The sequence below is a fragment of the Mastacembelus armatus genome, chromosome 14 (genome assembly GCF_900324485.2).
Source record: "Mastacembelus armatus chromosome 14, fMasArm1.2, whole genome shotgun sequence".
Taxonomy (NCBI): domain Eukaryota; kingdom Metazoa; phylum Chordata; class Actinopteri; order Synbranchiformes; family Mastacembelidae; genus Mastacembelus; species Mastacembelus armatus.
The window spans coordinates 10,622,503-10,650,130 of record NC_046646.1 but is presented as its reverse complement, the minus strand read 5'-3'; the positions used below and the strand labels follow the sequence as shown (position 1 = coordinate 10,650,130).

The 27,628-nt window shown below is 41.5% G+C and overlaps 2 protein-coding genes across 15 annotated transcripts in view; one reads left to right on the top strand and one right to left on the bottom strand.

The window, feature by feature from the left end:
- Positions 1–1,636: 1,636 nt before the first annotated feature.
- On the top strand, positions 1,637–27,244 carry phldb1a (pleckstrin homology-like domain, family B, member 1a). 14 transcript variants are annotated; one of them, XM_026329272.1, is made up of 27 exons: positions 1,637–1,966; positions 2,175–2,223; positions 2,950–4,942; positions 6,661–6,759; positions 7,210–7,333; positions 8,334–8,504; positions 9,673–9,798; positions 11,054–12,135; positions 14,250–14,486; positions 14,582–14,713; positions 14,828–14,965; positions 15,542–15,670; positions 16,897–17,052; positions 17,138–17,248; positions 17,359–17,448; positions 17,548–17,679; positions 18,043–18,165; positions 18,329–18,487; positions 18,674–18,814; positions 19,708–19,827; positions 19,911–19,983; positions 20,207–20,351; positions 20,692–20,782; positions 21,950–22,096; positions 22,784–23,003; positions 25,675–25,760; positions 26,350–27,244. In XM_026329272.1, the coding sequence occupies exons 4-27, from the start codon at positions 6,700–6,702 to the stop codon at positions 26,488–26,490; spliced, it is 4,134 nt and encodes a 1,377-aa protein (XP_026185057.1). In that variant the 5' UTR covers positions 1,637–1,966; positions 2,175–2,223; positions 2,950–4,942; positions 6,661–6,699; the 3' UTR covers positions 26,491–27,244. The 14 variants fall into 14 exon arrangements, with proteins under 14 accessions (XP_026185057.1, XP_026185055.1, XP_026185060.1 ...); XM_026329270.1 differs by adding an exon at positions 2,700–2,758 and having other exon boundaries at positions 1,637–2,223; XM_026329275.1 differs by lacking the exon at positions 2,950–4,942.
- The window catches only part of stk36 (serine/threonine kinase 36 (fused homolog, Drosophila)), a 71,913-nt gene continuing 67,541 nt past the window's right edge, over positions 23,257–27,628 (bottom strand). The window contains exon 21 of the mRNA XM_026329286.2: positions 23,257–24,290. The gene's annotated coding sequence lies outside the window, so the exon portion shown is untranslated. The remainder of the gene's footprint in view (positions 24,291–27,628) is intronic.

Sequence of the window (27,628 nt, the reverse complement as noted above, 5' to 3'; positions counted from 1 at the left end):
ATGAAAATAGTTTGAGTTAGGTCATGTGTGTTTGTCAGAACTGGTGTTTTCAGGTGAAAGTGTCCTGAATGTGTTTGCATGGTTAAATCCTGCATAACACCATAACGGTCTTTCTGCTCAAGGATCCAGGTGTTTCCTTCTTACATGTGAATGAGCAGCTGCACACAGTTTAGCAGCATGAGCATGGTGACATGTGATTAAATGCACCTGGCATTAAGTAGAGCAGGCTCCTTAAAGATACAAATTCCATCATCCAAATGTGTATGTGCTAAAAATGAGGCAGCAAAGAATTTCTTTGAACAATGAAACAAAGGCCTTTAGTCTACAGTAACATTTGGATAAAAAGCTTGGTTTACATCACTAGTGTCATTTCTGGTAGTTTAGTATAAATACCAAACATAACCTAGTTATCTCCTATAAATGCAAATTAATGTTTGCAGGTTACAGTATTTTGTCCAGTCTAAGAGGGATGTAGTCTGACTATAGGATCAAGACAAAGCCCAAACCTAAACTGGTTAAATAAAACCTATGCTAAAAAAAAAAAAACAATCCAACATAAACGCCACTTGTCAGTAATCCATACTAGTTTGCATAAAAGAAGGTGATGATGGAGAGAGTGCACATGACTAACTTTGCCACCAGGGGTCAACTGTTTCACATCTGAAAATCAGGGGAATGCATGATATGTGTTTATGCCGATGTTTCCATTTAATAACAACTGAACATAGTTTAACTGAGAACAGCTCACTGAGTATTTTTCCAACAGATGTCCAACTCATGCATCCTCTCCATAATCTTCACAAAAATGTTTCCTGCTTGGATTGACAAACTTGGAGTAAACAGTAAAATATTTGAAAACCCTCTTGGGGATCCACTTGTCCTTCCAAGGGTCGTAATAATTCTATTTGTGGGATCCTTAAGTGATATAGTTATGTCACCTGTGGCGCTGGTTACTTGGTTTCTCATCCCACCCCTGGGCATGTGCAACTAAAATCACCCATAACCTTTTCCACAGGGGCAGAACATTCAGATATTTCTGTCTGCTTTGTCGCTTTCATTAGTGACTAAAAAACAGCTTGACGCCCCAAGTTTGAACTGAGCCCAGGACAGGCTGAACCAATTACTTGGGCCTTGACAACGTGTCCAACGCCAACAGCCAGGCTAAAAATTCCAGCCTGAGAGGAAAAACTTGCGCGTCAATGGGCTGTGATAACTATAATTTCCTGATTGGCACCCCGTCAAAGGCTCTAAATTTACTGGCGCTGCTTTTCTCAGCTGTTTGAGACACAGCAAAGCAAACACAGATTTTCTCTGTTTACTTCTGCGTTTTCTATCTGTGGTTGGATTATTTCTGTAATTATATGCATGAAACAGGGACACAGATATTGATAAAATGTCACTTGCATAAAAATGTTGGCTAACAAATAAGTTTGTAGTGACTCATTCAGAAGAAACTCGTTCCATGTTGTGTTAGTTACAGCTTGGGGAGTGGAACAAAAAGGTATTAAAGTTAAAAGAGGGAGAGAAAAAATTCAAGACACTAGGTACTCACTGGGTATGTTCTGTACTTCTGAGAAAATCTGAAGAATCTAGAAATCTAAAAAAAAAAAAAAAAAATCCTGCCTGGTGAGGAACAGAGAGCAACGTTAAGGACAGAGAGATGATTTTAGTCAGCAAAGATGGGGAGGTGGACCCAGCAGAAAGATGTGTCTTAGATACACTTAGAGTGTTTGAGTTTCAGCAGCAGTGAAGCACTGACAGAGCATATTTCCAAATTGGAGAAGAAAGCTGGGAAGCTTTTCTCATGAAGAGTTGGGAAAAATGCCTCGTCTCTGGTGGCTTCAATCTCTACACTGACAGACAATAAGATGTTCCCAGCCAGCTCGGGTAATTAGAAACAAAAATATTTGCTTCATGATGCTGCATGGAGAGAAAAACTGACTGGGAGAGAGAAGGAGATAATAAGGTAGTTTACTTTTTGCTTTCACCTTTTATAGTGTTTGGTCACATCCATTTATAACATAAATATTACAAAGCAATAGGAGCTGGGAGGGAGAGAGAAGAGGCAAACCCAACTCCTATTCTGTGAACAGACACTATTATGTGTGTGTGAGAGAGAGATCGGGCTGCCTCTGGGGCTCGTGCGTCCAGTAATGTAGGCTTTGGAATTACAGGCTGATGAAGTATTTGCCTGGCCGAAGTGTGATGTGGACAAGTGCCTGAGTGAGTATATTTTTAACTTTTAAATACTAAAAAAAACCATTTGGTTTGATGTGACAGAAACAGATCAAATATACCTCATGTCCTCCTCTTCCTTCTTATGTGCATTTTCTTGAACATATTTCTATGAGAGACAAATGGACAGATGTTAGAAGGGGAACAAGGACATGTATTTGGTGGGAAGCTAAAGGGAAATGTTCTGGGAATTCCAGTATCTCCCTGTTTTTTTGATTTGTTCTGGTTTGTCTGGGGTCATGTCTTATCGGAGTGGCATTTGACTGATCACATGTTGTGAGTGGGTGCTACCTGTACTGTCGCAATAAATACTATGAGAATTTGAGTGTAATGTGAAGCAAAACATGTGTTGCTGGGTTTCTCATGCAGCTTCACTCTTAGCGTCCGTACCTCCACATCGTTATGTTTAAGTTTAGGTCAAAAGTTGTGCCAAAGGTCACGTTTTGGTCTGTCATTGTTAGCAGAAGAGACACGATTTGTGCACAGCCTGAGAGGAAGTGCATCCTGAGAGGCTCAATACAAGGTAATTCCTATTTTGTGAATTAGTAAGAGGAGAACGGTGATAAAAACAGTCTCCATCAGCCTTCAGGTGCATGGATGTTACCTGTTTCTAATATTGTCTCCTTATACTGATCCCTGACTGAGTCACCACGTGCACAGTTGTTACTATCCTCGCTTCTTTCAGCTTTCTTTCTCCTCTCACATCATGTTCAGGCACCCTACAGAGACCTGCAGAGAACTGCTCCACACTTTTGACAGTGCATAACAGCCTGTAACTTTATAGCACAGAAGCTGACCAATCCAAACTTCCCACTGGACACGTATTTCAGGACTTGGAAGAATCTTCACACCAGTGCGATCAGTAAATACACAGATCTGCCAGTAGTGATGAACTTTTATCATCCTCCCACAGCGGATTTTAACCTGTCTGAATGCTGAGGCATCACTACAGTCAGTCCAGGACTACAATCAAGACCACGTAGAAGGAAAATAAAGTTGCATTAGGTCATAATATTGGCTAACATTTAAAATGTGAAGGCAAACAGATGTAAATATTGATTGTTAATCCATCTGGATCATTTTGTGCATTTTAGCAGTGAAAACTATCCAGACCAACATGTTTATATTCCAATGCATCATTTTTTTTAAACTCACTGTTATTAAATTGTTGCTTTTAACAGATTTATTTTATTTGAGTAACAAAGAGCATCACTGAGAAAAGTAATAAGAATATTAGATGAAGCTCTTCTGTTGCACTGCATCTTACTTTATTGGATGGAGGTTTGAAAATATCTAGTTTGTTGTATTTTTTATAGACGAACACCGAAGACTCTATGGCACAAACCCCTAAAACTGATAAAATGTAGTTAAAAAAAATAAGATTTATGTTGTTGTTTCAAAGTAGATATTTGGTCCTAAAAAAGCAACATCCTTACTTTTTTTAATGGCTATGCTGATGCAAGTGTTCCAGTTTAATAAAATGAGATGTCACACGAGAAGATGTTGACGTGCACAAAAATAAACGAGATACGGGTGAGGAAACTACAGTCTATTTGATGACGCGTCAAAGTCAACGAGCGACATCAGCTTTTTTGCCGCAGACAGACAAGTAATGTGACTAAACTTCACTCCAAACAGCAATTTAAAGAGCACCAGGCAACGTTTCATCCCCTCAGCTGTAACCTCCACATCATCACTGAGGGAAACTGACTCACAGCATCAAACTTCTCTGCAGACTTTGCTTCATGTGCATCTGGTTTCTTAGCTGCCTCCGTTTGTTTGTGTTGTGTTTTCCTTAGTGACTCATTTGTTTCATTTCCTCCATCTCTCCACTCTGGCCCAAGACCATGGGAAAAGCCTTCAGAGATCAATAGTGGAGACTTTCTCCCACTTTCCTTCACTCTCTCTCTCTCTCATAGCCAGATAGTTCCTGTGGGACGTCTGAAAAAATGGCTCACATGTGTTCCCTTCCTGTGGAACTTAGTATTTTTCTATCCCATAATCACTGCTATAACAACAAGTGGGTGCTTTATAATCCACTGTGCTGTGTCGTATAATCATAAATTGTTATTCAACAGTTTTCCAGAGATGGAAATGCACCCTCATTCCAGCCTGTTACATCAGTGGCACAGAGCTTGGATCAGGAAGTCAGAGGACACGCGTCCTTTTCTGTCTCCTACTCACGTGTTAAATCCTGTCTATATCAGGCTGCTAACACCTGTTTTACTCACAGACAATGCTCCTCAGATCATCAACTGATCTTTCGCTCAGTGGAAATGCATTAGGAGTGAATACATCTCAGAGGAGGATATGAACTTTGACCCAACGCCTCTCTTATGTTATGTTTTGTAACTGGAGTTCAAAGTTAGAGTGAAGCTCTTTACTTGTGTAGTTTATTTGCCAAAAAGAGAAAAAAGGGGATAAAATCGGGGCTTTCAGTGAGAAATGAGAGCATGTTTTGGTGGGCAATGGGCTGGGTGTCCCTCTGCTGTGTGTCTGGGATGTAACTCTGCACCGGGATGGGGAGGAGAAGGGGTTGGGAGGAGGGAAATAGCAGAGGAACTCAGAGAGTGAATGAAAAAAGCTAGGAGCAAGACATAAACAATAATGTGGACACTTCTCAATGGAATAACAACTTTCAGACGAACTCATGGATCTAGCTGTTGTCTGGACTCTGTAAAAGACAAATGAGAAGCCTGTCAGGGGGGTAAGTAAACTCTCAACTCTAGTTGCCAACATTATTGTGTTCTTAAAGTGTTTTCTGCCTTTATATTTTTTAGATCATCCTTTATAAAATCCTGCTCTCTTTTCTTTTAAATGACCATGTTAAATGTAAAATTCAAAGTGTCATTTGTGTTTTGCCAGTGTAACAGACAGGAGTCATTTCTCTTTAAAAGTAGCAGCCCAGACTGTGCGGCTGGTGGTATCTATTTTCAGAGGCTCATGGCAACTCTGAAGGGCATAACTACCCCCATAATGACAGGTTACAGTGGCAGGGCCTGCATTTTCAGGCATTAAAACTATTCTCCAGCCTGGGTGTGTACGTTAAATCACTAAGGCTTGTGGGAGCAGGAGCATGTGTGTGAGACGCGTTACCCTGCCCACTCTATCCTGTCCTGTGTCTGAGTGCGTGGCTCAAAGAGGGCCAGTGTTGACGGCCGGTGGGCTGACAGCGGAGGCGTGAGCGGGCCAGTGTCAGAGCTAAACAGAAAGAACAGTCTGTTCTCTGTGTCACTAGGTTCCCTGAGACTCACACACTGGACGTGATTGTCAGATGTGTGTGGTTTCACCCGGCAGCCTCATCTGGAGTGACATCAGATGCAGCTTGAAGCGCCCAGTTGTCTCAAACAGCCCAAGTTAAACTTGGAGCATCTCAGCTGTGGATGGTTTTGGGGTATTTTTTTCATGAATTTTAATAATAAAAGAGGTGTCAGCACAAAGAAACAAAGAGCTCAAGCATTTCATTTGAAGCCGTAGTCATGTGTTGGTGAGTGAATGGGCTGATGTGGTCATTTCCTGACATACACGGTGAGAAACTAAAGGGAAACCCAGAATAATTTACATGCAGGACAAAAGGTAATTGAACAGTTTGATGACAATAACATGAATCATGTTACTGCCTCCATAGTCCCAATATCTTCAGTCCAAGTTCAGGACTTTTCTGTTATTTTTCTTGTCACTAACCTGCCAGATCATCAGAGGCTAGATCTCTTCCACATCTCCTGTATATGTGAGGAGTAAAACATTACATAATTGAAGCCTCCTATTCAGACAACACAGACGCTAGACTGTTGTGTCTATATCTGTTTAGTTAGGAATGCTGAGCTGATACTAAATTGTTTCCAGGAAACTCATAAGGGTGATGGAGAAAGACGTGGATAAGAGCTTTAAAGAGGAAAAATATGGTGTGTCATCTGGACTGCTTATGTCTCCGTGTGCGCCTGTGAGAGACTTGTCTGGTCCTCGTGGGTTGTTGTTCCCGTTTCGTTTGATGCGAGTGCGATGAGCAGACAGCTGGATCTTATCTGCAGCAAACGTCTGCAAACAAGTGTGAGAGTAGTTGTGTCTGAGTCACAGTGACTCATCTTGTGCAGAGGAAGCCGGAATCCGAACCCTGAAGTGTAACTTCACCTGCAGAGCTGGTTCATACCTAACTGAAAAGCACAGCTGTGCTGACATACAGCGAGCCCTGTAAAACTGAGGCACAGATCATTGCCAGGTTTTGTGATGAATTGTTTTGTCTAGTTAGTTCTGAAGAAACAATTGCCCAGTATAATGGTTTGGTCACATGGGCTTACAACTAGGGCATGAGGCTTTCTAAGGAAAGCACTGTTCCTATTGTAGTACAACTGTAGTAGTAGTATTCCCAGTACTCTCATTCATCGTGTGCTGGCCTTTCTCTCTCTATGTGCGTGTTTGCATCAGGATCTTCATGTGTCCGATAATTCTGACAGTCCAGCTGACATGGAGCGCATGAACAGGAGTAAAGTGGAACATGGGCGACAGACGCACCAGGTCTTACAGGTGAGTCGTTTCATACAAAATATTCTCTCTGATATTGGCTGTAACTGCTGTACTGGTCTTTATGTTTAGCAGATGAGTCTGACTTTAAATGGAAGACATTTTCACTACAATCTGTTCAGTCTTCAGAGACATTTAAAACATGTCTAGGGAATATTAATTAGCTGGTATATAAAATCTACTGTATTTACTAATGTGGCACTTAACATACTTTTATACTATAATGGTCTAGTCTTGATATATTCAGAAGTCATAGTACTGTGTCATACTGTTTGAATCAAGGACATATGATACATACTTAGGTTCTGCTGTTTGAATGTTCATGCACTTTAAAGATTTGCTACAAATCTGATGTCCGCTCCAGTTTAAAAAAAAAAATTAATAAGCTAGTGTGTGTAGAACATAGTTTTAGGATCATGTAATGATGTTTTTCAATTGATTTGGTTTTGACAGAGCACTCCTTTAGACCTGATCGAGACAGGCAAGTCTCTAAAAGTCCAGGCAGAGCGCCCCCATCTGGTCAGTTTGGGAAGTGGACGACTGAGCACAGCCATCACTTTGCTTCCACTGCCAGAAGGTGAGGACCAGTGTGTGCGTGTGTGTGGTTTTAAGAGTATGTACTGGGGTTAGTATTTATTAAAATGTAAGTATACTGTATATTATGCTCATCATGAGATTATGCTAATTTAAAATATTGGTTTGCACTAAAAGTTATGCACTACATTTTTTTCGTGGATATCTTCATGTCCTTGGGTAAAGGGACCTTTCAAAACTAACTAACAGGTTGTTAAATACACAGTCTTGCCTCGTCTTGCTGCACCATTACTTCTACACAGTATGTGTTTGTATCAGCCTAGACATGTTGGTTCCGACTACAGGATGTGGAATCTGTTATTGGTAGAGCCATAAAAAGCAGAGACACCTCCATAAGTGTTATTCAAAATAAGTCAATTGTTCTTTAATAAGTAAGCAGCACAACCTGTCACGAGTGATGAATTGGTGAGAACTGATGGCACACTACCTTCTAACCATCTTGTTGCTACTCGTACTTTGCCACAGTTGCAGTCACACCCTTGTTGGTGATTGTCTCACACCATTTGTCTCGCACTGAGCCCAGACACCACAGAGAAAAAGAGAGAGGCGAGGGTGTGACGGTAGTGCCCCAGAATATAGCCTTGTGGGATTTTCTTTGTGCTGAACCTCCTGTGTGCTACGAAATAAGAACACATTATGCATGTGTTTGTGTTTGGTTATATCTCATACACTTGGACAATGACTGACTGGAAATGATAATCAAATTACCACATGATACATAGTAAATAGTTATATTATTCCCGACGTTAGGTCGCCTGTAATCTGCCAGACTAAACACATCTCTGGTCTAACACCTGCTGTCCAACATTCAATCACATGCTGACTCCATTTGCGACTCCACCCCTGTGGCCTTGACCTCTGACATGAGCACCAGTCGGCTCTGGCTTTGAACTGCAACCTAAGAATAGTTCACAAAAGTATTCACAGTGTTCCACGTGGATCTCCAGTAACCGGCGCTCAGAAAATGTTTCTTCTCGTTGCAGGGAGAACTACGCTGGGCAGTGAGGGGACCGACATCCCCCTGCAGGGCCCCGGCATCGCACCTCAGCACTGCTACATTGAAAACCAAGCAGGCAGCATCACCTTGTACCCATGTGGAAACCAGTGCTCCATGGATGGCCTTGCCATCACCAAACCCTGTCGCCTCACACAAGGTAGAACAGCCACAGGCTTAAATGGCCACAGTGATAGCTTTAATCTTGTATCCATTACATCATAATTAACATGTAACTAAAGGACTAGCAGTGAAAGTCAAATGAATGCAAATAAATGACTGCAGTATTTTGATAAAGAAGATCCTGAGTTTTGCTGAGCAATACATATTTGAACTGGAGGTAAAGCAAACAAAAAAAAAAAAACCACATAAGTTGCTTCACGATAGCAAAACAATCCCATGCCCTTTCAGTAATAAGCATACATGCCATAAAAAAAAAGCATAACAGGCCCACCCCTCTCAGTCCCCTCTCCATGGGATCCAGGCCAGCAGCTACACCAGAATGTCATTTGAAGCCGGGTTATCAGCCGGCGTGTGTGGAGGCTGCAGCTGCCGAACAAGAATACTTTCAGGCTTCGCTTCATTCAAAGGACAGACATGAAGTGCTGACTAAAACAACTCAAGGAACAGAGGGAAGTGCTCTTTTTACAGCATAAAGAACAACGTTGACTTTGCTTTGAAGGAGGAAACAAACACTAAACTCCCTGTGGAATATCCATAACTGGAAACAAAACTTCAGCGTGTCAGTCTGAGGAAATACATCAGGCACTCCTGAAAACTGCTGGAAATGCAGGGATAGGAAAAGCTGTTGATTTCACTTACTGGTCAATTACACGTGAGTTTAATGACTCCATGATTAACATCGGCTAACGAGTCAATACGCTTAGGGAGATGTTGCCATCACAAATAATTAAATTAGGAGATGTCCTTTAAAGGCTGTAATTGAGCAAGTTCTCTAATTGACTACCTATTGAACAACAGCAGTAGATATAGGTTTTCTGCCTTGTCTGTTTCACATTTACAACTGGATCCTCTTATTTCAGTGTAATATTTAATGTTAGCAGCTATTTAAAGAAATTTGACCCAATAATCCATCTGTATACTTACATTTTTGATTGTGTTTACTGAATGCAGTTCAACAGCATCATCAACTTGTTTGCATACACACACAACTTAAACGAAAAATGCGAACTGACTTCTGCCATTATAGATGATTATATTGGAATTAGTGGCATTTACATTTACAGCGGTGTGAATACTTTGCCTCTCTGAAAATAACTAATGCATCACTGACACCTTTCTTTCCATGTGGTCTTCTCTCCTGGCAGGGTGCATGCTGTGTTTTGGTCAGTCTGCTTTTTTTCGCTTCAACCATCCAGAGGAGGCCCTGAGGATGAAGAGCATGTTGCCTGGAGGAAGCCAGGGACCGAGCAACACAATAACTATTCCTACTGGTAAAGAGCTTGCTTTGATATTTATACAGTATGGTCCAGAAATAAGCCGGTCACTGACAACTGCGTGCATGAGGGTTGCACGGTTTTCTCTGCGGCTATTCTGGGCAGAGCAAATGCTCCGGGCTCCTCACACAAGTCGCTCCAGCCACATTCTGCCTTACTGTACAAGACAACTACATGATGTCTCCCTAATACTAAACAGGAATCATACAATTTAATGTAGCTCAGTTGAGGAAAATTGAATATTTGTCTGGGCAGGATGACATACTGGGATCAAATTATATATAATTAGTTGTTCAGTATGTCCATGTATCAGGGCTTACATCCTCACAAACAGTTAGAGACTGCATACAGTACACATTATGAAAGTAAACACTTGATTGTTTAGATGATTTGTAACTTTCAAAACTGAATAGATTGACTCAAATCACTGTTTACTAGCTGTTTTGCATTTCTCCAGCCCAGTTGGTGTTGGAGCTTGACTGAAATATTAATTATTATTATCCACGAAAGGATCTAGAAATAGCTTGTTCAGAACTAATTATCTATGGCCTACATTATGATCTGGTTCATTTAAATGTGTGGTTTTAACTCAAGATGTGACCCCATTGTGACAAATGGCTGTTGTAATCTTTTCCACCAGTTTTTAGACCATATTTTTCTTCCTACACTTATATTTACATGTTACATTATTCTGGAAACCGTTTCTTTGTGCTATTGATGATATTTAGGCTCCATTCTCCTCTGACCTTACTGACTTGGCTGTTAGCGCCTGAACGTTTTCAGTAAGAACCACCACACCCTCCTCAGTGTGTATGGCCCACTCTTTCCTGACCAGCCCTGATTTCATCTGCTCTGAATGAGGTATAAGGCTGCGGCTTTTAAATTTAGAAGCTCCAGATCCCTGTAGGATTACAACACAACTGAGGGGCATAACATCCCGACCACCACGTTTGATTCGTACAGGAGAACATGAGCATCTATCACCAGAACAACTCCTGTGTGTAAACGTCTGTGGGAAACAATATGTTAAGGCATGTGTAGTTCTCCTTTTATGGGCTGCCCCCTTTGTCCGACAGCACTGACCTGAGGTGTGGTAGATGTCAAAAGCATAAAGATGAGACAGGACAGATTCCTCCCATTGTGTGTTTGCTCATGTGTGTTTTTACAACTGTTTTTCTTTTAAGCGTGCACGGCCTGCTTATTTGTTTAACAGGAATGTTTATGCACAAGTGTTACTGTCTGCCTTCTGCAGGCCCCCACGGTGTCCTGAACGGCAACCACCAGTCTTTTTCAAGCAACGGCGACTCCAAAATCAGCAGGATAGCAGAAAACCTCCAGGACTCTTTGATGCTGAAGACTTTGTCATCATCAGACTCTAGTACACAGCCTTTTCCTCCAAACACGCTTAACGGGAGAAACACCTCCACCACAGAGGGCTCTATTAGTGGAACAAGCAGCTCTCGGAGCCAGAACCTTGGCAACAAAACCCCTCCGGTACCTGCCAGGTCCACTCATACCAACCCCAGTCCTGTCCCCTTTCCACGGACCTCATTTTCTGTCACCTCAGGCGGTACTAGTGGTGGTCTGAGGGCTCAGGAAAGCCCAAAACTTCTGAGGAATGTAAGGGCAGAGGTCACGTCAAGCCCCGCACTCCCTAGCAGGGGGCCAGGACAGGGCACAGAAAACTCCAAATCATCCTCTGTCAAATTTTCCCAAACAGCTCCATCCAGCCCACGAGCAAAAGGTTCCTCTCTACAGAAGAGACCCCCCAGTCCCATGCGAGAACAGGGCCAGTATCTCTGTCATGTAGATGTCCCTCAAAGGCTCAGGACTGCAGAGCCAACCGGATCCACCAGCCTGAGAGAACTTCCTCCTCCCAGCCCTCACACATCCCGCCGAGGAACTCCAGGATTGCAGGGCTCAGCGTCTGGCTTCATTGCTATACCTGCCTCTGAGAGTCCACAGGGTCAACACAAACTCACAACAAAAGCAGAAGCCATGAGAGCAATGTATGCCCAGAGTCCATCCCCACTCTGTGGGCTGGAGAAGGAGCCTGGAAACAGGCAGTCAAAGCAGGGCCCGGGAGGCTCCATCATGTCAGGCCTGGGATCTTTTTCTGGTTTGTCTCCTCTCGCTAGCCCGTGTAACCAAAGAAAAACCTCTGGCATGACTGTGACAGGATCATGCTCCAACCAGGAGCACAGTCTTGTGAAACCATATACCCGGGAACGAAAAAACAGCATCTCTGAGATCAGTGACAACGAGGATGAGTTGCTGGAATACCACCGCTGGCAGAGAGAGGAGAGACTGCGTGAGCAGGAAATGGAGAAACTGGTAAGTGATCAAACTACTTCACAGGAGATGAGAGTAAGAAATAACTTCAGTGTGATAAGTCCAGTCCATATCTGCATGCTGATGTAGACCTTGATCAGAAAGGTAGAAAGATATTTGCTGCTCTGGTGTAGTGGTATATTTTATATACATTTTAAATTTGCAATAATCAACTCGTTGGACATTGAGAGTAAACTATCAAAACTAGTGGACAGGACTGTGTGTTAGCTATCAGCCTCTGCTCAAAGGAGCACCAGGAAAGAAAAAATCCACCTACCAACACCTCTAACCTCCATTAATTGCACAACTTTTGCCAGTGTTCACTGTTTTTGCTTTTCTGTAAATTTTTGACTAATTGGCTCAATTAGTTAGTTATTTAAGAACCATGACCACAATGATGAGTTCAGACAAACACAACAGTTTTAAAGGATATGAATATACAGTTAAGTGGAGGTGGAGCTGTGGCTGGTGACATAGCAGACACCATGTCTGCATTCAGATATCTTGTCTAAATCTCCTGGCACACAGCCACCAGCTCATCTCCCCTGAACATTACTGGAATCGGCAGCGCATGTGGCCCGAGTGGCACGGGGTGAACATTCTTCAACAAGTCTTAAAGTCCAGAGGGGAGGGTGTGGTGGTTATTGCACAACCCTATCTTTACCAAAAGGACCAGTGGCATTTATTTTCAAAGCTGCCCCTGATGAGCGAAGGCTCTTTCTTATTCAGACCCACACTAGATCATAGGCATACTTGTTATCCATCCTCAAGTCACACAGACCAAGTCCCCCATCATTCTTCAGCACACAGCCCAGTCAGGCTCTGCTGACAGCTGAAAGAACCACAGACACAGGGGGGTCATTACTAGCCCTGTATGTCCACAGACTATTTCTGGCACCAAAAGGTTTCTGGTGACAAATAAGAGTTAGGCTGAATATGTACTTGTTTGTGTCAAAGTTACTCTACCCTTGTGTTGAGTCATGTGGTTTGTCCATGTGTGGACAATGTAAGACATTACTGCTGCAGATACAGAGAGAAAAAAAGCAGATATTTCTTAGCCAAAGGATGTTTTAATTTGTGATGATATGATTAATGTTTAATATTTGGTGTTTCCTTGATTACATGATTTCAATTGTGATGGCATTATTATTTTTTTTTTTTGCCGCATTCAAGTTTTGACTTCCACCACTGGCCAACAGCCAACACATGCAAATACTATTTTATCCAACAACCACCCATTTTACTAGGGTGGATTAATTGCCACCCTATTTAATAAGCACAGACCAATGTACTATTATCTAGCTGTAAGATGAAAATCCATCCATTGTTGTTTGGTGTTACAGGCTTTCAGTGATTTCTGGCTATGATCTGACGATAGTAGGGTTTTTTGAGGTGCTGGACAAACTGTTTCTCATTGTTTTCAATCCAAGCTATGCTAATATCTCCTTACTTTCATATTGAGCATGCAGACATGACAGTGCTACCTAACTTCTCATTTAACTTTCTGCAAGCAAGCACATAATAATATGACCTAAAATGACAAACTTTCCTTTATTATTAGTCTTTAGACTCATTTTCCCAGGGCACCTTGCAGCAGATAAATAGCAGACCTACAGATGAGAGAGACAAAGGGAGGATTTCCTCTTAGTGAAAACGAATGCCCTATATTTGACACACTGGTCTCTTGGCACAGTTGGCACAGTTATACAGGCTTTTATCTTACTTTACTGAACCCAGCCTACCCACATTGGTAGTGCTGCACTTTAGAAACTAGTGCTGCACTTTATCCCACAGTAAAAGTAAAGGGCATATAAGGGCAGAGAATGAAATGCAACATAAAAGTTAATTTAGCACCAGGTCTGAAAAGAGGCAAAGCTGTTGGTTTGAGATTCCAAATATTTCCAGTTTTGAGAGGACTGTGGTTAATTAAGGGTGTTTCTTTGACTATTTCTACTACATCGGCCTCAGACCTCCTGCTATAAGGGCTATAGTTGTCCAGTCCCGGTGTCTGCAGGACAGCTGCCTAAATGGGACATTGTCACACAAGCAGAGTTAAATCTAATCCCCAATGTGATCTGTAAAATAGGACAGCATGCTTATGTCTCACACATCTATAGGAGCGACAGAGGCTGGAGACCATCCTGAATCTGTGTGCAGAGTATAATCATGACGACGGTGCTGTGGACCTGGCAGAGGTGGTGAGGAGCGGGCTGCTGGGGAGTGTTAAAGGAAACTGCTCAGACACAGGAGGGGGGATGGCCTTTCAGGGAGTAGACAGACCGCAGGGGGAGAGAGAGAATGATGAAGAAACCCAGAGAGAGGAATCTAGCAGCACAGAGAGCACACATCAAGAGGTAATAAACACATTCATGCTGGCAGGCAAATGTGGAGGTAATTACAGTATTTGTGTTTTTCCACTGAGGAAGTTTTTACCTAACTCTGCCCTCAGTGTGATGAGCTCCTAGCCAGTCAGGATCAGGTCTCTCTGGAGGAGGAGAGGAACAGGATCATGGCCAGGGTGGATGACTTAAAGCACAGAGCTGGCGAACTGGAACAGCTGCTACGAGAGACCAAACAGGAGGTCAGCAGACACGTATACAAAAATATAGCCCACCTCCCCTTTATTTTGAGTGGTACTTATTTAGCATGGCAGCACTTCGTGGTTTGCGGGCTCTGACTCCATACCTGTCTGTAGGTGGAGATGGAGCAAGCCCTGCTGCAGGCAGAAAGACGGGCAGAGCAGGAACAGGTGGAGGCTGAAAATGAAATCATCTCTCAGCTGCAGCTCAAACTCAGCCAGCTGGACAAGACCACCCAGAAAGCAAAGGAAAAGGTGGGCATCCAGAGCTAACCCTTGTGATACAGGAAATACCGTCAGTTTGCTCAAATCCTTTCCTCTTATATACACAGTGTGCACGTGAATGCTCTTGAACTTGTTTGAATATATAAGCACTCACTCCTTCCCAGATGTGCAAATCTAAATCTAAAGTATCTGTAGACTGTTTTCTGACATCTCAGCTGACCTGCACTGTTTATTTAGTGCGTCCTTAAACACAAACTGTGTACAACAGTTTTTGGGTTAAAAAAAAAAAACAGCACAGATCTTGCTAACATATGTCAAGCTTTCTCTCTGGAAATGACCAGCACTTAAAGGTTGATTCAGACATGCACATACTTTTTTTTGTTTGCAGCATTTAACACGTAACACTTCTGTCAACCCCACCTCCGCTGCAACAGGCTAATACCTCTACTAATACTATTTGCCTTAACTTTAAAGCTTGGCTGCATGGATTTGAGTTGTCCGTGAATTTTTTTTTCTGTTTCCCCTTTCGGTGATGTGTGTGTGTGTGTGTGTGTGTGTGAATGTGGACCCAATTGTACGCATGTGTGTGTTTCTGTGTGTTTTTAGGGCAGGGCTAATGTGTCGGCTGAGCGGAAGGTCCTGGAAAAGCAGAGGAATGAGTACAATGAGCTGAAGAGGCAGTTTGATAAATGCCCCTTGTCTCTAAGGGAACAGTTACAGGAGCAGCTCAGCAGGGTCAGTGTTCTCACGCAGCCCACTGGCTGGCAACAGTGAGTTATAATATATCAAATCCCACAGTACTGTATGATCTTCACAGAAACAGCCACAGACTTAACCCTGAATGCTGTTTTGAAGCACCCAGAGCTACTCATAAATTTCCAGCCTTTCTTTTTCTGCTGTAGCTCTTCATGACTTGGGGATTTTTCAAACTGGTATTAAAAGAATTTTGAAAAATCTTTATGGATGTGAGAATAGGTCTTAGTAGTCGTGGTCACTTCTCCTACTCTCCAAAGTAACCCTGAACCTTACCACTGGGAACCTCACTAGGATGTCTTAAATATACAACTGCAGAAGAGACTAACTAGAATTACTGTAGCAGAGCGAGTGAGTTTTTGCATTCAGGATCAGTGTGAAGAACACGAGAAATGACCACAACTAAGATCTACTCTCACATCCATAAAAGTACCTCAATATTGTTTTAACACCAACTTGAAAAGTACTACACTATCCCTATAAATGTAAAATAATTCTATATGCCATGCCATTTATAAGTATGACTGTACAATGGACATCGCTTTTGCTACTCCAGTAGAAATTTTAGACTGCTGTTTAATCACTTCCATTCCCTCATTGTGGATGCTCGACTGTGACAATTATAAATAATCAATAATGTTATTAACAGCTTTGCTCTGAAAGTTTGCATGCCTTTTGCATTTGAAAATTTACTATGAATGACTCAAACGACCTACAACCACTTAATGCTTTTATGCAGAGCCTTGTCAGATGTGATAGGATGAAATGTTTGTTACTTCATCATGAATTTTAAAGTATCGGGTGATTATTTTCGTGCCTTTTTCTTATTGTGAACAAATTCAACACTAAAACCAATGTTTTAGTCCAGCGGTCATCACTTGCAGACCTCACCGGGCTTTTTTCAGTTTGATTTCCAACCGTGGATTATTAATCGCTAGCGAGTATGTGAGATAGAGGCAAAGTATATTTAAATGCCCAAGTTCATTATAGTGAATGAACACGTCACCCTGGGTACAGTGGTGGCTTCTTGCATAATGTATTTTAATATAGTATTTAGTTTGTGGATAACAAACGGCAACACAATTCATTGTTGGTTTTGATCTTTTCATTGGCTTTTTTGACAATAAGAAAGATGTAGAATATTGAAAGCCTTATCCTGTAACAGCTCTGTTTCAGTGATTTTAAACAGTCTGTCTGTATGTGGACAGAAAGCTGAAGCTCTGGAGTCTGGGACCAAGCAGTTTGAGGAGCTAGAGTTCTGCCAGCTGGAGGAGGAGAGCAGTCTGGACGAGAAGAAGGAGACACAGAGCTCGCAGCTTCTCCAAGAGCGAGCTGAGTATCACTGTAGTGTGGCCAAGAGGAAGGTAATAGATGATCATGATGATATAATAGATGATCAACCAGCATGAGATTACATGACGGTTGTGACATGGACTTGTTGATTCTCAGGAGAGGATGGCTGCTCTGGAAGCTCAGGTGAAGGAGTTGGGGTTACAGGCAGCTCAGGACTGTGAGAGGATGGCTAAAGACAGGACAGTGACTCTGCAGCTGTTACACAAGGTTAGCCTCTACAATGACACTAGTCTTAGCTGCGTTTCATATAGTGACACACTGGTAGTCGTGACTAATGCTGAACACATCTGTATGTCCATGCTGGTTCTGCCTCCTAGGAGCAAGACAGGTTGTGTGCCCTGGAAAAGAGATATTACACCTTGACAGGAGGGAGAAACTTTCCAAAGCCCAACAGCAGCATGAAAGAGGTGAGCAGAAATGTTGAGACATGATATCACAACCAGCTGAAGGAAATCTACTGCAAAAATAGATTTTTTTAAAAAAACACAGATTAACTTTTTAAACAGGAATTGCTTCACATCAGCGAACCTGACCTTCTTTATGTGGATGGTCACCCTCATAGCCCCTGTCCTTCCTCTGCCTCCTTCTCCTCTTCTCACATCCCCTCCCCTGAACTCTGCCCTGTTAGGCTGCAAGAGGTAAATCTCAACACCACAACCCCCAAACCTAACAAATCCCAAAAGTCTGTGCTGTGGTTTCTACAATAAAAAAATGGCTATGGTGTTATACTGACAAACTACAGCCAGCTTGCAGACTCCTGTGAGATTCCTGCTGTTCTGGACATAGCATGTTAAATTAAAGCAATTTAGGAGAGTTGTAGTCTTTAACCCAAACTAACACCAACCTTTAAACTGTAAATTGAATGCCATCTATATTTCAAATTTAGAGGACAGTTGAGTTGTGTTGTCATGTTCGCTTTATGTATCTTTGCATGACTTTTCTAAGTGCTGACCATTGCCATGTTAAGCCTTCTTATCCCAGTGTCTTGGCTGCTGATGTAGGAGTACCTCAGGCTGGCTGACGTCTATAAGATGTATGGAAATGCTTCTGCACAGCCTCACTCTTCTTCTCCTGCTGCTCTCCACTGCATCTCCCTCTCTGTAGCACCAGCTCTGCCACGCGAGGTAGACACCCTGCCTGCTCTCTGCAATACTCTCTCATATATTACAGATGTGGCTTCTTAACGTTCTTTTCGACTTTCCACTCTCTCCCTGTTCTGTAAATGTATATGTGTGTGTGTGTGTGTGTGTGTGTGTGTGTGTGTATGGGGTGGTTGTTTGTGTGAAGGAGTACATCACACTCAGCCAGTTGAGTCAGATCTTTGGGCTGCAGAGAGTTGATCCCGCCTCTGCCTCCTCTGTTCCATCATTCCAACTTGCCTCCTCTGAGTCCACCTTCTCATGCCACTCAGCTGCATGTGGTCCTTCCTCCTTTCTTTCTACACAGGTTTGTTTTTCCTAATTGATGAAGACACCCATTGACAGAATTCTTCACTGTCACAACTTGAGATCAGACTGATTCATGTCTCTCTTCCCTTCCTGCCTACCTGGTGCTTGTTGTTAGTGATGCTATTGCTTTACTGCTTCCCTTTCCCCCCCCCCCCCATTGGCTTGATGCTTGTCATCACCTCAGAGCCAGCCTGATCTGAGCAGGAATGCAATGCCTCCTATTAATCTCGAGCTCTGGTACCAGGAAATCATGGCTGCTGGAGAGCCACAGCCATGTCCTCCACCGCTCCCTGCAAAGTCTTTTTCCACACGCAGACACGGGCAGGTAAATTCTCCAGCCTTTCTTGCTCACTGCTTTATCATCACAGCTGCTTTTCACTGCATTATTTCAGTGCCCGGAAAAAGGGCCCTAATAACAGGCCAGAACTCCTCGATTGAAGTAATTCTCAGTAGCAAGTGTCCACATTTGTATGACTAGGAGGGCCTCTAGTGGTCAAAACAAGACAGAAACCTCTCCTGTTCCTGTAACTGTGTAATGGTCATTGAGACATCTAACATTTTATGAAGAAATGTGTTAAGATTTGTCAAAGAGAGATGCTGAGATAAGTGTAATCTTCAATTGGTAACTGCTGGAAAAAGTAGGTAAAAGTGTGACCACTGACACAAAGTCCTTCTGCCAGCTGAGATAACATTTCTAACATACAGCATCAGTACTGACAAATCAATGTTAGGCTCAGCTGCAGAGGTGAGAATCAGTAAAAGGCCAGTAATAATATGGAGCTAAAGACAGACTGAAGGAGTTAGGACAAAGGTCAGATCAGTGAGCTTCAAGTCTTAGAGACAAAGCTGACATCCAAGATTTAATCTTTCTTTCTTCTGACGAGGGCATGGCAGGATAAAAGTCAAAATGTTTAAGTCAAACTCAAGTAAAACTGCTACTGCAAATGAGAACCAAAGATGTAGGCTTTACCAAATTACCGATTTTACAGAAGAAGTTTGAGGCCACTACAACAACCCTAACCCTGTTCATTTGTTCTGTTTTCTGCATTCAGACCTCATATTTTCCCCCAGACATGTACATTTGGGTACAGTAGGTGATAAGTCACAACACCAAAATCGAGTCCACATTTTTTTCAGTCCTTGTTTTTTTTTTTATGCAAAAGCATATCTACTTCAGTTTTTTTTAAATGATACCCTGATCTCCCTTCCTTTCCTCAGCTACTGAAGTCCAAATCAGATGATGAGGTTGGTCGAGCAACATCGTGCGCTCATGTCAGCAGTGCTGCAGCCCTGCCACACTCCAGTGGTGTTGCTCATGACAAAAATGCATCCACCAGGGTGAGCACATCAGCTTTTACACATAAACTGTGATCAAATCATCTGAGTAGTTCACTGTTCAATGCTTGCTGTGTGTTTTTCAGGGGTTAGTAGTGAGAGAGATGTCAAACCCTTTAGACATGGAATCCAGGAGGCAGTTGGCTCTGCAGAGTAAAGGTACAGTGGAGGACTTCATCCGACATGCTCACATGACGTTTAGACAGATAAACATCTAGAGAGGAGAACTGTGGTCATTTAGTCTGGAACATGGAGGGAGGGTATAGTCTGTTGTGCAGGGACAGAATATCACCAGGGTGTCAGGTCTGCTCTGATGAACATGCTCCTGACACTGTCAGCAGAGGGCACTGTGAGTCTGTGACAGCTCTCTCTGCTTGCACAGATGTGTCTCCCACAGTCCATCACTCCATCCTGCATCATCAGTCGCCACCGAGTGGAAACCAAGCGTATGACACCCTGAGCCTGGAGAGCTCAGACAGCATGGAGACCAGCGTCTCCACCGGCAACTCCGCATGTACCCCAGAAAGGTGAGAGACTGGAAAAAGAGCAATTGGCTCTGTTTCCATGGGAACACTCAAGTCTGCCCCGGCTCCCAGGAGAAGGGTCACTGCGCTTTGTTCCCGTGACAACATGCTTTGTTACATGTCTGCTCCCATGACTACTAGTACACTGGCTGTTGCCATGCCAACCTCTTCAAGTTTTCAGTGTTTCCATGAAGTTAAATTCGAAGACGTGGCTGATGATGTTTATGAAGAAACCTTTGTCTTCCTCCCCTGCTGCTTTCAGTGTTTGGTTTCCAGGCATGTCTGTTTACTTTTTTCATGTCGAGCCATGTCATCAGACGCTCCTTCATTCTCTGTGTCGTAGCGCCTGTGGGTCAGAGGCCCAGAGGATAGAAGAGATGGAGAAGATGCTGAAGGAAGCGCAGCAGGAGAAAGCCAGGCTCATTGAAAACCGAGTGAGTTTCCAACTTTAGAGTCCTGGAGTGACCTTTGTCACCATCCTAACACGACTGGACATCAGTTTCCCATCACTTCCAGAACCTCATCTCCTTTGAAAAGTTCTGCTAGAGTTGCAATGACTAGTTGATCCAACATTTAACAGTAAATTATTTTGTAACCATTTGATAATTATGTTGGTCATTTTCAAAAACAAAATTTCTTCCCATGTGACAAGTTCCTGCTTCTTTGTGTCAGCATCTTTGGATTTTGGACTGTTGGTTGAATAAAACAAGCTGAAATTAAGGAGAATTAATCTCTGCAGGCTGAAGGAAATTCAGCATGTTCATATTTTTTTCACTAGTTTCTAATATTTTATAAAGAAAATAGATCCATGATAAAAGAAAAGAAATGGCAGATTGAGTAATAAAACAATCATCAGTTTCAGCCCAAAGGAATAGTGTGCACTGTGTACTAATATTTAATATTTACACTAATATATTTATAGTAGTGAGCATTGATGGATAAGTTCCCTTAATTGATAATATTTATATTTCACATTTCAGCCAAAAACAACCATAAGAATTTAGGAGTTAGGGGTAAGTAAATTGGGGCCGTGGCAAGTGTATGCACATATGAAATTATCAAAATGATGTTGAGTGCAATAAACTTTAAAATGTTTCAATATTTCATCATTTTACTAAGACATTCAATAATAAAATCACTTGGATAACTACATGATGTGTCCACATAATCCCCAAACATTGCAGTTCTGCTGAAAGTTGATCAACCGTAACGTTGAATTATTGCAGAAGTCTCAGGTTACTTTAAAAACGCAGCATATAATACTCAAAGCTTAGGGTGTGGTGAAATAAAGTTGTAAGCACTTAACCTTAACTTTTGTATTATTTCTTCATATTGAAACAAAATAGACCTGTGTGTAAGGCTCTGAAAGCTGCAAAGGATCATTTTACATCAGCAAAGCTTATACTTCTATATACAGACTTAAGGGATATATTTTACAAAACCCTGAGTTGGGACTTGAATTCTCATGTGCCACTTCTGACACTCATCCACTTTGTATTGCAATATTTGCCTACCATTAACATATTCTCCCTGTTCCCCCTGTTGTTTTTTTATGCTCTTCTCCCCATCTGTTCCTCTGTCTCCTTTCCCGATGCTCCCAGGAGAGGGAGGTGCAGGCTCGGCGGCAGATGTTGGAGGAGGAGCGGAGGAGGCGAGAGGAGGCCGAGCGGAGGCTTCAGGATGAGACGGCCCACAGGCAGAGGCTGGTGGAGGAGGAGGTGAAGATGAGAGAGAAACACTTCTCCCAGGTCAGTGGAACAGCGAGAGGAGACGGTGGCGGGAAGAAGAGAGGGGAGGGTTGGAGGGGAGGATGAGAGACACCAAAGAGAGGCTGGGTTTATGAGAAGATCAAAGATTGTCAGGGAGTGGAGAAAATGGAGAGGTGGGGTGGTGGGGTGGGGGCTGAGAGAAAGAACAGAGAGAGAAATGGGTGGGAGGGAGGACAATAATATAATTCACACAAAATTCAAGCTTTAATCTTAGTTGATTGTGTTTAATTATCAACTGCTGTCATGTGAGTGAGAGTAAATACTTATGCTCACATACAAATTCAAGAGGTAAATGTAACCAAAGAGCTGGATATTTCCCACAGGAGACTGAACAGGAGCTAAAGCTGGAATGAAAATTGGATTTACATTCATCAGGTGGCCAGAAAGCACAACCCCAGATTAATGTTAATGTTGTTAATCTATTGTTGTACACTGTTACAACTTGTTTCTGCTGCTTCTAAGTGGCGTAAATAAAACTGTCAATGTGGGTTTCAGTTACAAAACATCTAACTTGAGACTTGACCCTCTGAAGTCCTAAATCCTAAGAGACTTGATTTGATTTGACCGATAGAGTACCAGAAAAATAAAGCAGTCAGGCCTGACACATCCTAACACTTTCAGACCGTGAATTTTCTCAGGAAGGCTTATGAAACGCTGTCTTCACAGGCCCGACCAATGACGCGCTACCTGCCCAACCGCAAGGAGGAGTTTGACCTGCGTGCCCATGTGGAGTCATCCGGCCACAGTATAGATACCTGCCCCTACGTCATCCTCACAGAGAAGATGTGCAAGGGTCACCTGGTGAAGATGGGTGGCAAAATTAAATCCTGGAAGAAACGCTGGTTCGTTTTTGATCGTCTCAAGAGGAACTTCTGTTATTACGTGGGTGAGGATGACATTACATCTACCTTACTGAGGGTATATTTGTTTCATTATTATGGCTAATTTGTTACATGGGCTTAATTTACAAAGGGAGATAACTGTGATGCATCAGTACATACAGTATGTAGTAGAACTTGTTTTGTTTTTTTTAAGCTTTGTGGAGCAGTTGACTGCTCTCTGTAGACTTTGCTTTGTTGTTTCTCAAAGTCAATTTCGGTAGCTGCCAAAAAAAGAAAAAAAAAAACAAAACAAAAACTTCCTTCCTCCTCCCTCTTGCCCTTGAGGCCTAAATGTTGCAGCCTCTGGTTTATACTTCTCAGTGGCCTCTGCACCAGCAGGATAAAGAATTAATAACATTATTACACACATCCCCGTCAAGTTTTCATTTACAGAACGGCCTTCAGATTATTAATGTGGACAAACCTATTTGGACACAGAAGAATCCACTCGTGTCTAGTATGTATAAACATTGCGTTGAAAAGTTTTCAGGTGGGTCGAGACCTGTGTTATTCAGTCAGTGCACATTTGTCAGAAGAGCTGAGACTTTTCTGTTCTTCAGTAGTAAACCCAACATCTGTCCCAACCAGCTTTTACTCATCATCAACCAAAGCCAAATTAAAGTGGAGTTTTTCTGCCTTGTTCTTGTCTGTTAAAACTGTAATCCGTTTGTCGTTCCAGTCTGTCCCCTGAATTTGGGACGAGAAGAGTTAGTTTTCTTAATAATTCACAAGTATGTTTTGAGACATTACTTTACAATCAAGTTCAAAAATGAATCCAAGTATATTTTCATTACTGTCGCCCCTGTTCTCTTTGCTGCTCTCTCCACTCACTTGCCTAGCCTTTTCACCCCCTCACTCCTGACGAAGATGATGGTGATGATGGTGATGAAATAAGATGCAATACTTTCTCAAGATGTGTTTTTCTTAGGGAGGAGGCTAGCTCCTGGCTTGTTCGTGACTAATAAAACGAAACTCACATTTCAAAAACATTTATCTCATTACTAAGCAGATTTGACTTAGGGAAAGCAGGAGAGTGTCGGACGTATTTCAAAAGAATTCCCTTAATTGTTGTTGGGTGTTTGTTTCTTAGCTTGGTGCTCCAGCGTGCATGGAAGAGACAAAAAGAAAAGACCACTGTTTATTTGAACAAGACCAAAATTCAGAACACTTGAAGGAGATTTTAAGAAAATGAATCTAAGATGAGAGAAAAGTCTGAAATACCTACAAGCAAGCCCCAGTCCTGGAAAAAACCCATCAGTCCAGTGACTGCGTCTGATGATCCACAGGTTCCCCTATAACATGCATACAAAACTCTTTAGTATGGAGTGATTTGCCTGAAGTCAGTAGAAAACATCAATCCTATAGACTGGACCCAAGGTCTGACCTGCTTAAGGGGAAATGTTGAACTGAAAGATCAAATCTTATATTCAAAGGAGACGTTTCTTTTAAAGATTTACAAAAAAACCTCAACCTTGCCAGCAGGAGAAAGGCTAAAAAAAAACAGAGACAATCCAAAAAGTACGAATGAGGAAAACAAGTCAGATTAATAGGATGGTAAAGACTTCAGGCATAGCTTGAAATAGACTTGCACTTTTTAATTAACTTTTACTCTGATACAGCAGTGCTCATGTCTATTCATGGGTTATGTGTTTCTGGGGAAAAGAGTTAACACCTTTCCCCTTTAAAGTGGTTTTTTATGTATTCTGCTTCACTTACACTACACCTGATTTTATGGAAGGATTCAGATGTAAACTAACAAGATTAAGGGAAATTGTACATTTCAAAAGCTATAAGAAACTGTCTTAAATACAATCCAATTAGGCTACAGTAAACAATCCTTATCCATTTATATGTATCTGCTATTCATCACTGAATTGCTCAGACCCTCTAGCAATTTTAGGCTTATTGAGACATGTTCAGTGAAGTCATCACTAATAGGAAAGGCAAAGGAAAAGTTGTCCCAAAGGAAGAACGCTGGACTTAATAGCAAAGTGTAAAAAAAAAAGAGTTATGTTCAATCGCACATTTTCGTTTTAAGAGCAAATGAGTCGTTTGTGGTTCGAAATTATTAGATTCTATTAAAATGCCCTACTAAATTCAGTTTTATTCATCTTCCTGTATTTTGCGTTGTTTTAATTTTATGTCCCCTGATCCTTTAATTACCTGTGTTTCCGCTGGGATTAACCAGTGAAATGAAGTTCCCGACTCACTACATAGAACTTTATATACTTGGGAAGGGTTTGCTTTTTCTATAAGACCCGTCAACAAAACATATGTTTTATTTCTTCTTCTTCTTATATATGTATACCTAATCAAGGAAATGTACAACTTATTCTTTTTGTTAGACATTTTTCTATGTTGGCCCCTATTTTAGGGTAATGTGTCAGGAATGTTATTAAACATATGAGGCTGGATCTTTTGAGAGAGCACCGTCATATGAAATATTAGATGTGACCATATATTTACCATTTATAGAGACGTGATCCTGGGTCCAAAAATAGTAATACATTTTTAATTAAAGCAGTGCATTGTTATTTGACCAAAAAACAAATATGAAATGCATCCCTACATCACTAGCTGGTTGTACTGCCTGATGGTTGCGCTCGTACAGGTCTTGCATCAGTACGAGACGTAATGTATCTTAATATTTTTTTTTTTTTCTTCTTCTCCTCTCAGACAAGCATGAGACCAAGTTGAAAGGGCTCATTTACTTTCAGGCGATTGAAGAGGTTTATTATGATCATCTGCGCAGTGCCACCAAGGTAAATACGCCTTTCTTTGCTTACAGTTCAGACCAGTATCATCTGGTATTATACAATGTTTGCATGAATGTTTAGCATTTTTCAGTTTATTAATACATGTCACTGGTTTAACTCTGAAGGCTTTTAATTCTAAATGCTTATTAATTCATACTGAGAAGAAAATATTCAGTATTTTATTATTTACTCAAGACCATCATTTATTAATGGAGGTCTTGAAACAACTAATTTTAACATTTACCAATAATAAACTTTGCTTTAACAACATGAATAATTTAGTTTTCTATTAAAATAGCAGACAGACTCATTTTAGAATAAAACTATGTTTCTACAGTCATTCATAATTTAAGTGTGAAAGTATTGTCAGAAATTCAGCTGCTGAAACATGAAACTGTAAAAAAAAAAAAAAAAGTCCTGCTACCAAATTAGCAATATTTTTAATTTGGAGATATTTTTAGAACCATGGAAAGGATCATTAGACTGCTAAAGACTATATATTGTTGTTCTAACAAATGTCTCAGGAAAAGATGCAACAGGTGCAGCTTGCAGTCCCTGATCTAAAATGTCTCCCTTTCTCCCTGTGAACCTCCAGAGCCCTAACCCGTCTTTGACCTTCTGTGTGAAAACCCACGACCGGCTCTACTACATGGTGGCCCCGTCCCCGGAGGCCATGAGGATCTGGATGGATGTCATAGTAACAGGTGCCGAGGGATACACACAGTTCATGAGCTGAGGGACCACTGGGTGACATTTTGAAATTTGACATGGACTGAGCGAGCACCCAGACACCTACAAGCCAACCAGAGCTGCTCACTACTGGAGCCGGAGCTGAAATCATGACACACGGCCTCATGGTGTGTAACGGCTGGACGTTTGAGAAGATGAATAAACTGGTGCTCTCATTAAAAGGCTGACATCTTGGAGCAACCGAGGGCTCAGTAATGAGAGAGGTGAATTTATGAACGACTTCATGAGTTGTATTGATCTTTCATCCAGTATGAGATGGAAAATATTTTGAACAATGTGTCAGTGGCTCTCCGCAGGGAGCTCCGTATAGACAAAGCTACACCAATCACATTCTGTTACCAAAATATAATGTTAATAACTACAGTATCATTTTTAAGAAACAAGATTTCTTACTTCTTATAAGCTCAAACTGTTTACACATCTCAAGCTGATCTCTGCATGCCGTGTTAGCGCTCTAACCAATAACTTTTCCCCCTTTTTTATAAATTTGTATTTCTCCTGTGAGTTTTACTTTTCTCCGACAATAAAAGCATCTCTTAATATGTCAAAAAACATAAAAAGTGAACAAATTTTAGTAGCCAATATTTTAAAAGATTCATACGTTACTTACTCTATGAAATATTACTTGGAGCCAAATACTTTATGTAAAGTTTTGTCAGATTTTTACAATATAAATGTTAATATTACTTTATACTGTATATTATATATATAAAAAAAAAGCATTTGATTCAGACAAATAACACAGCATTAATGTGTCTGTATTTTACATAAATATGTCAAATAAAACATATTAGCCTTTTAACTAAAGTCATAAATTATATTCCTATAATGGTATTGTAAAACCACATGTACATCTAATAAATAAAAATATATGACAATATTCATCTGTTGGTTTGTTTGTCTCATCACCTGGTTTGATGCAGCTTGTACAAACTGGCTAAACTGAACACAATCAGTTACAGACTGTGTCTTCCTTCCTTAATTAGTGCCTCTCATAAACAAGTCATTAATTCCCAGCCTTTTTTAAAAAAAAAAACCCTCATAAAGGCTAATGAGCTGCTGTACATTTAATTGAGAGCACACAATAGGTGTTCCCTTTAAGACGGCACAGCTTTGATTACTTA

What these genes read in the sequence shown, in the direction of transcription:
- phldb1a (XM_026329276.1), top strand. Translation starts at nt 6,700, where the DNA reads ATGGAGCGCATGAACAGGAGTAAAGTGGAACATGGGCGACAGACGCAC. An exon ending in CCAACAGCAGCATGAAAGAG is followed by an intron (nt 17,449 to 17,547) that starts GTGAGCAGAAAT and finishes CTTTTTAAACAG; the next exon opens with GAATTGCTTCACATCAGCGA. An exon ending in CCTCCTTTCTTTCTACACAG is followed by an intron (nt 18,488 to 18,673) that starts GTTTGTTTTTCC and finishes TCATCACCTCAG; the next exon opens with AGCCAGCCTGATCTGAGCAG.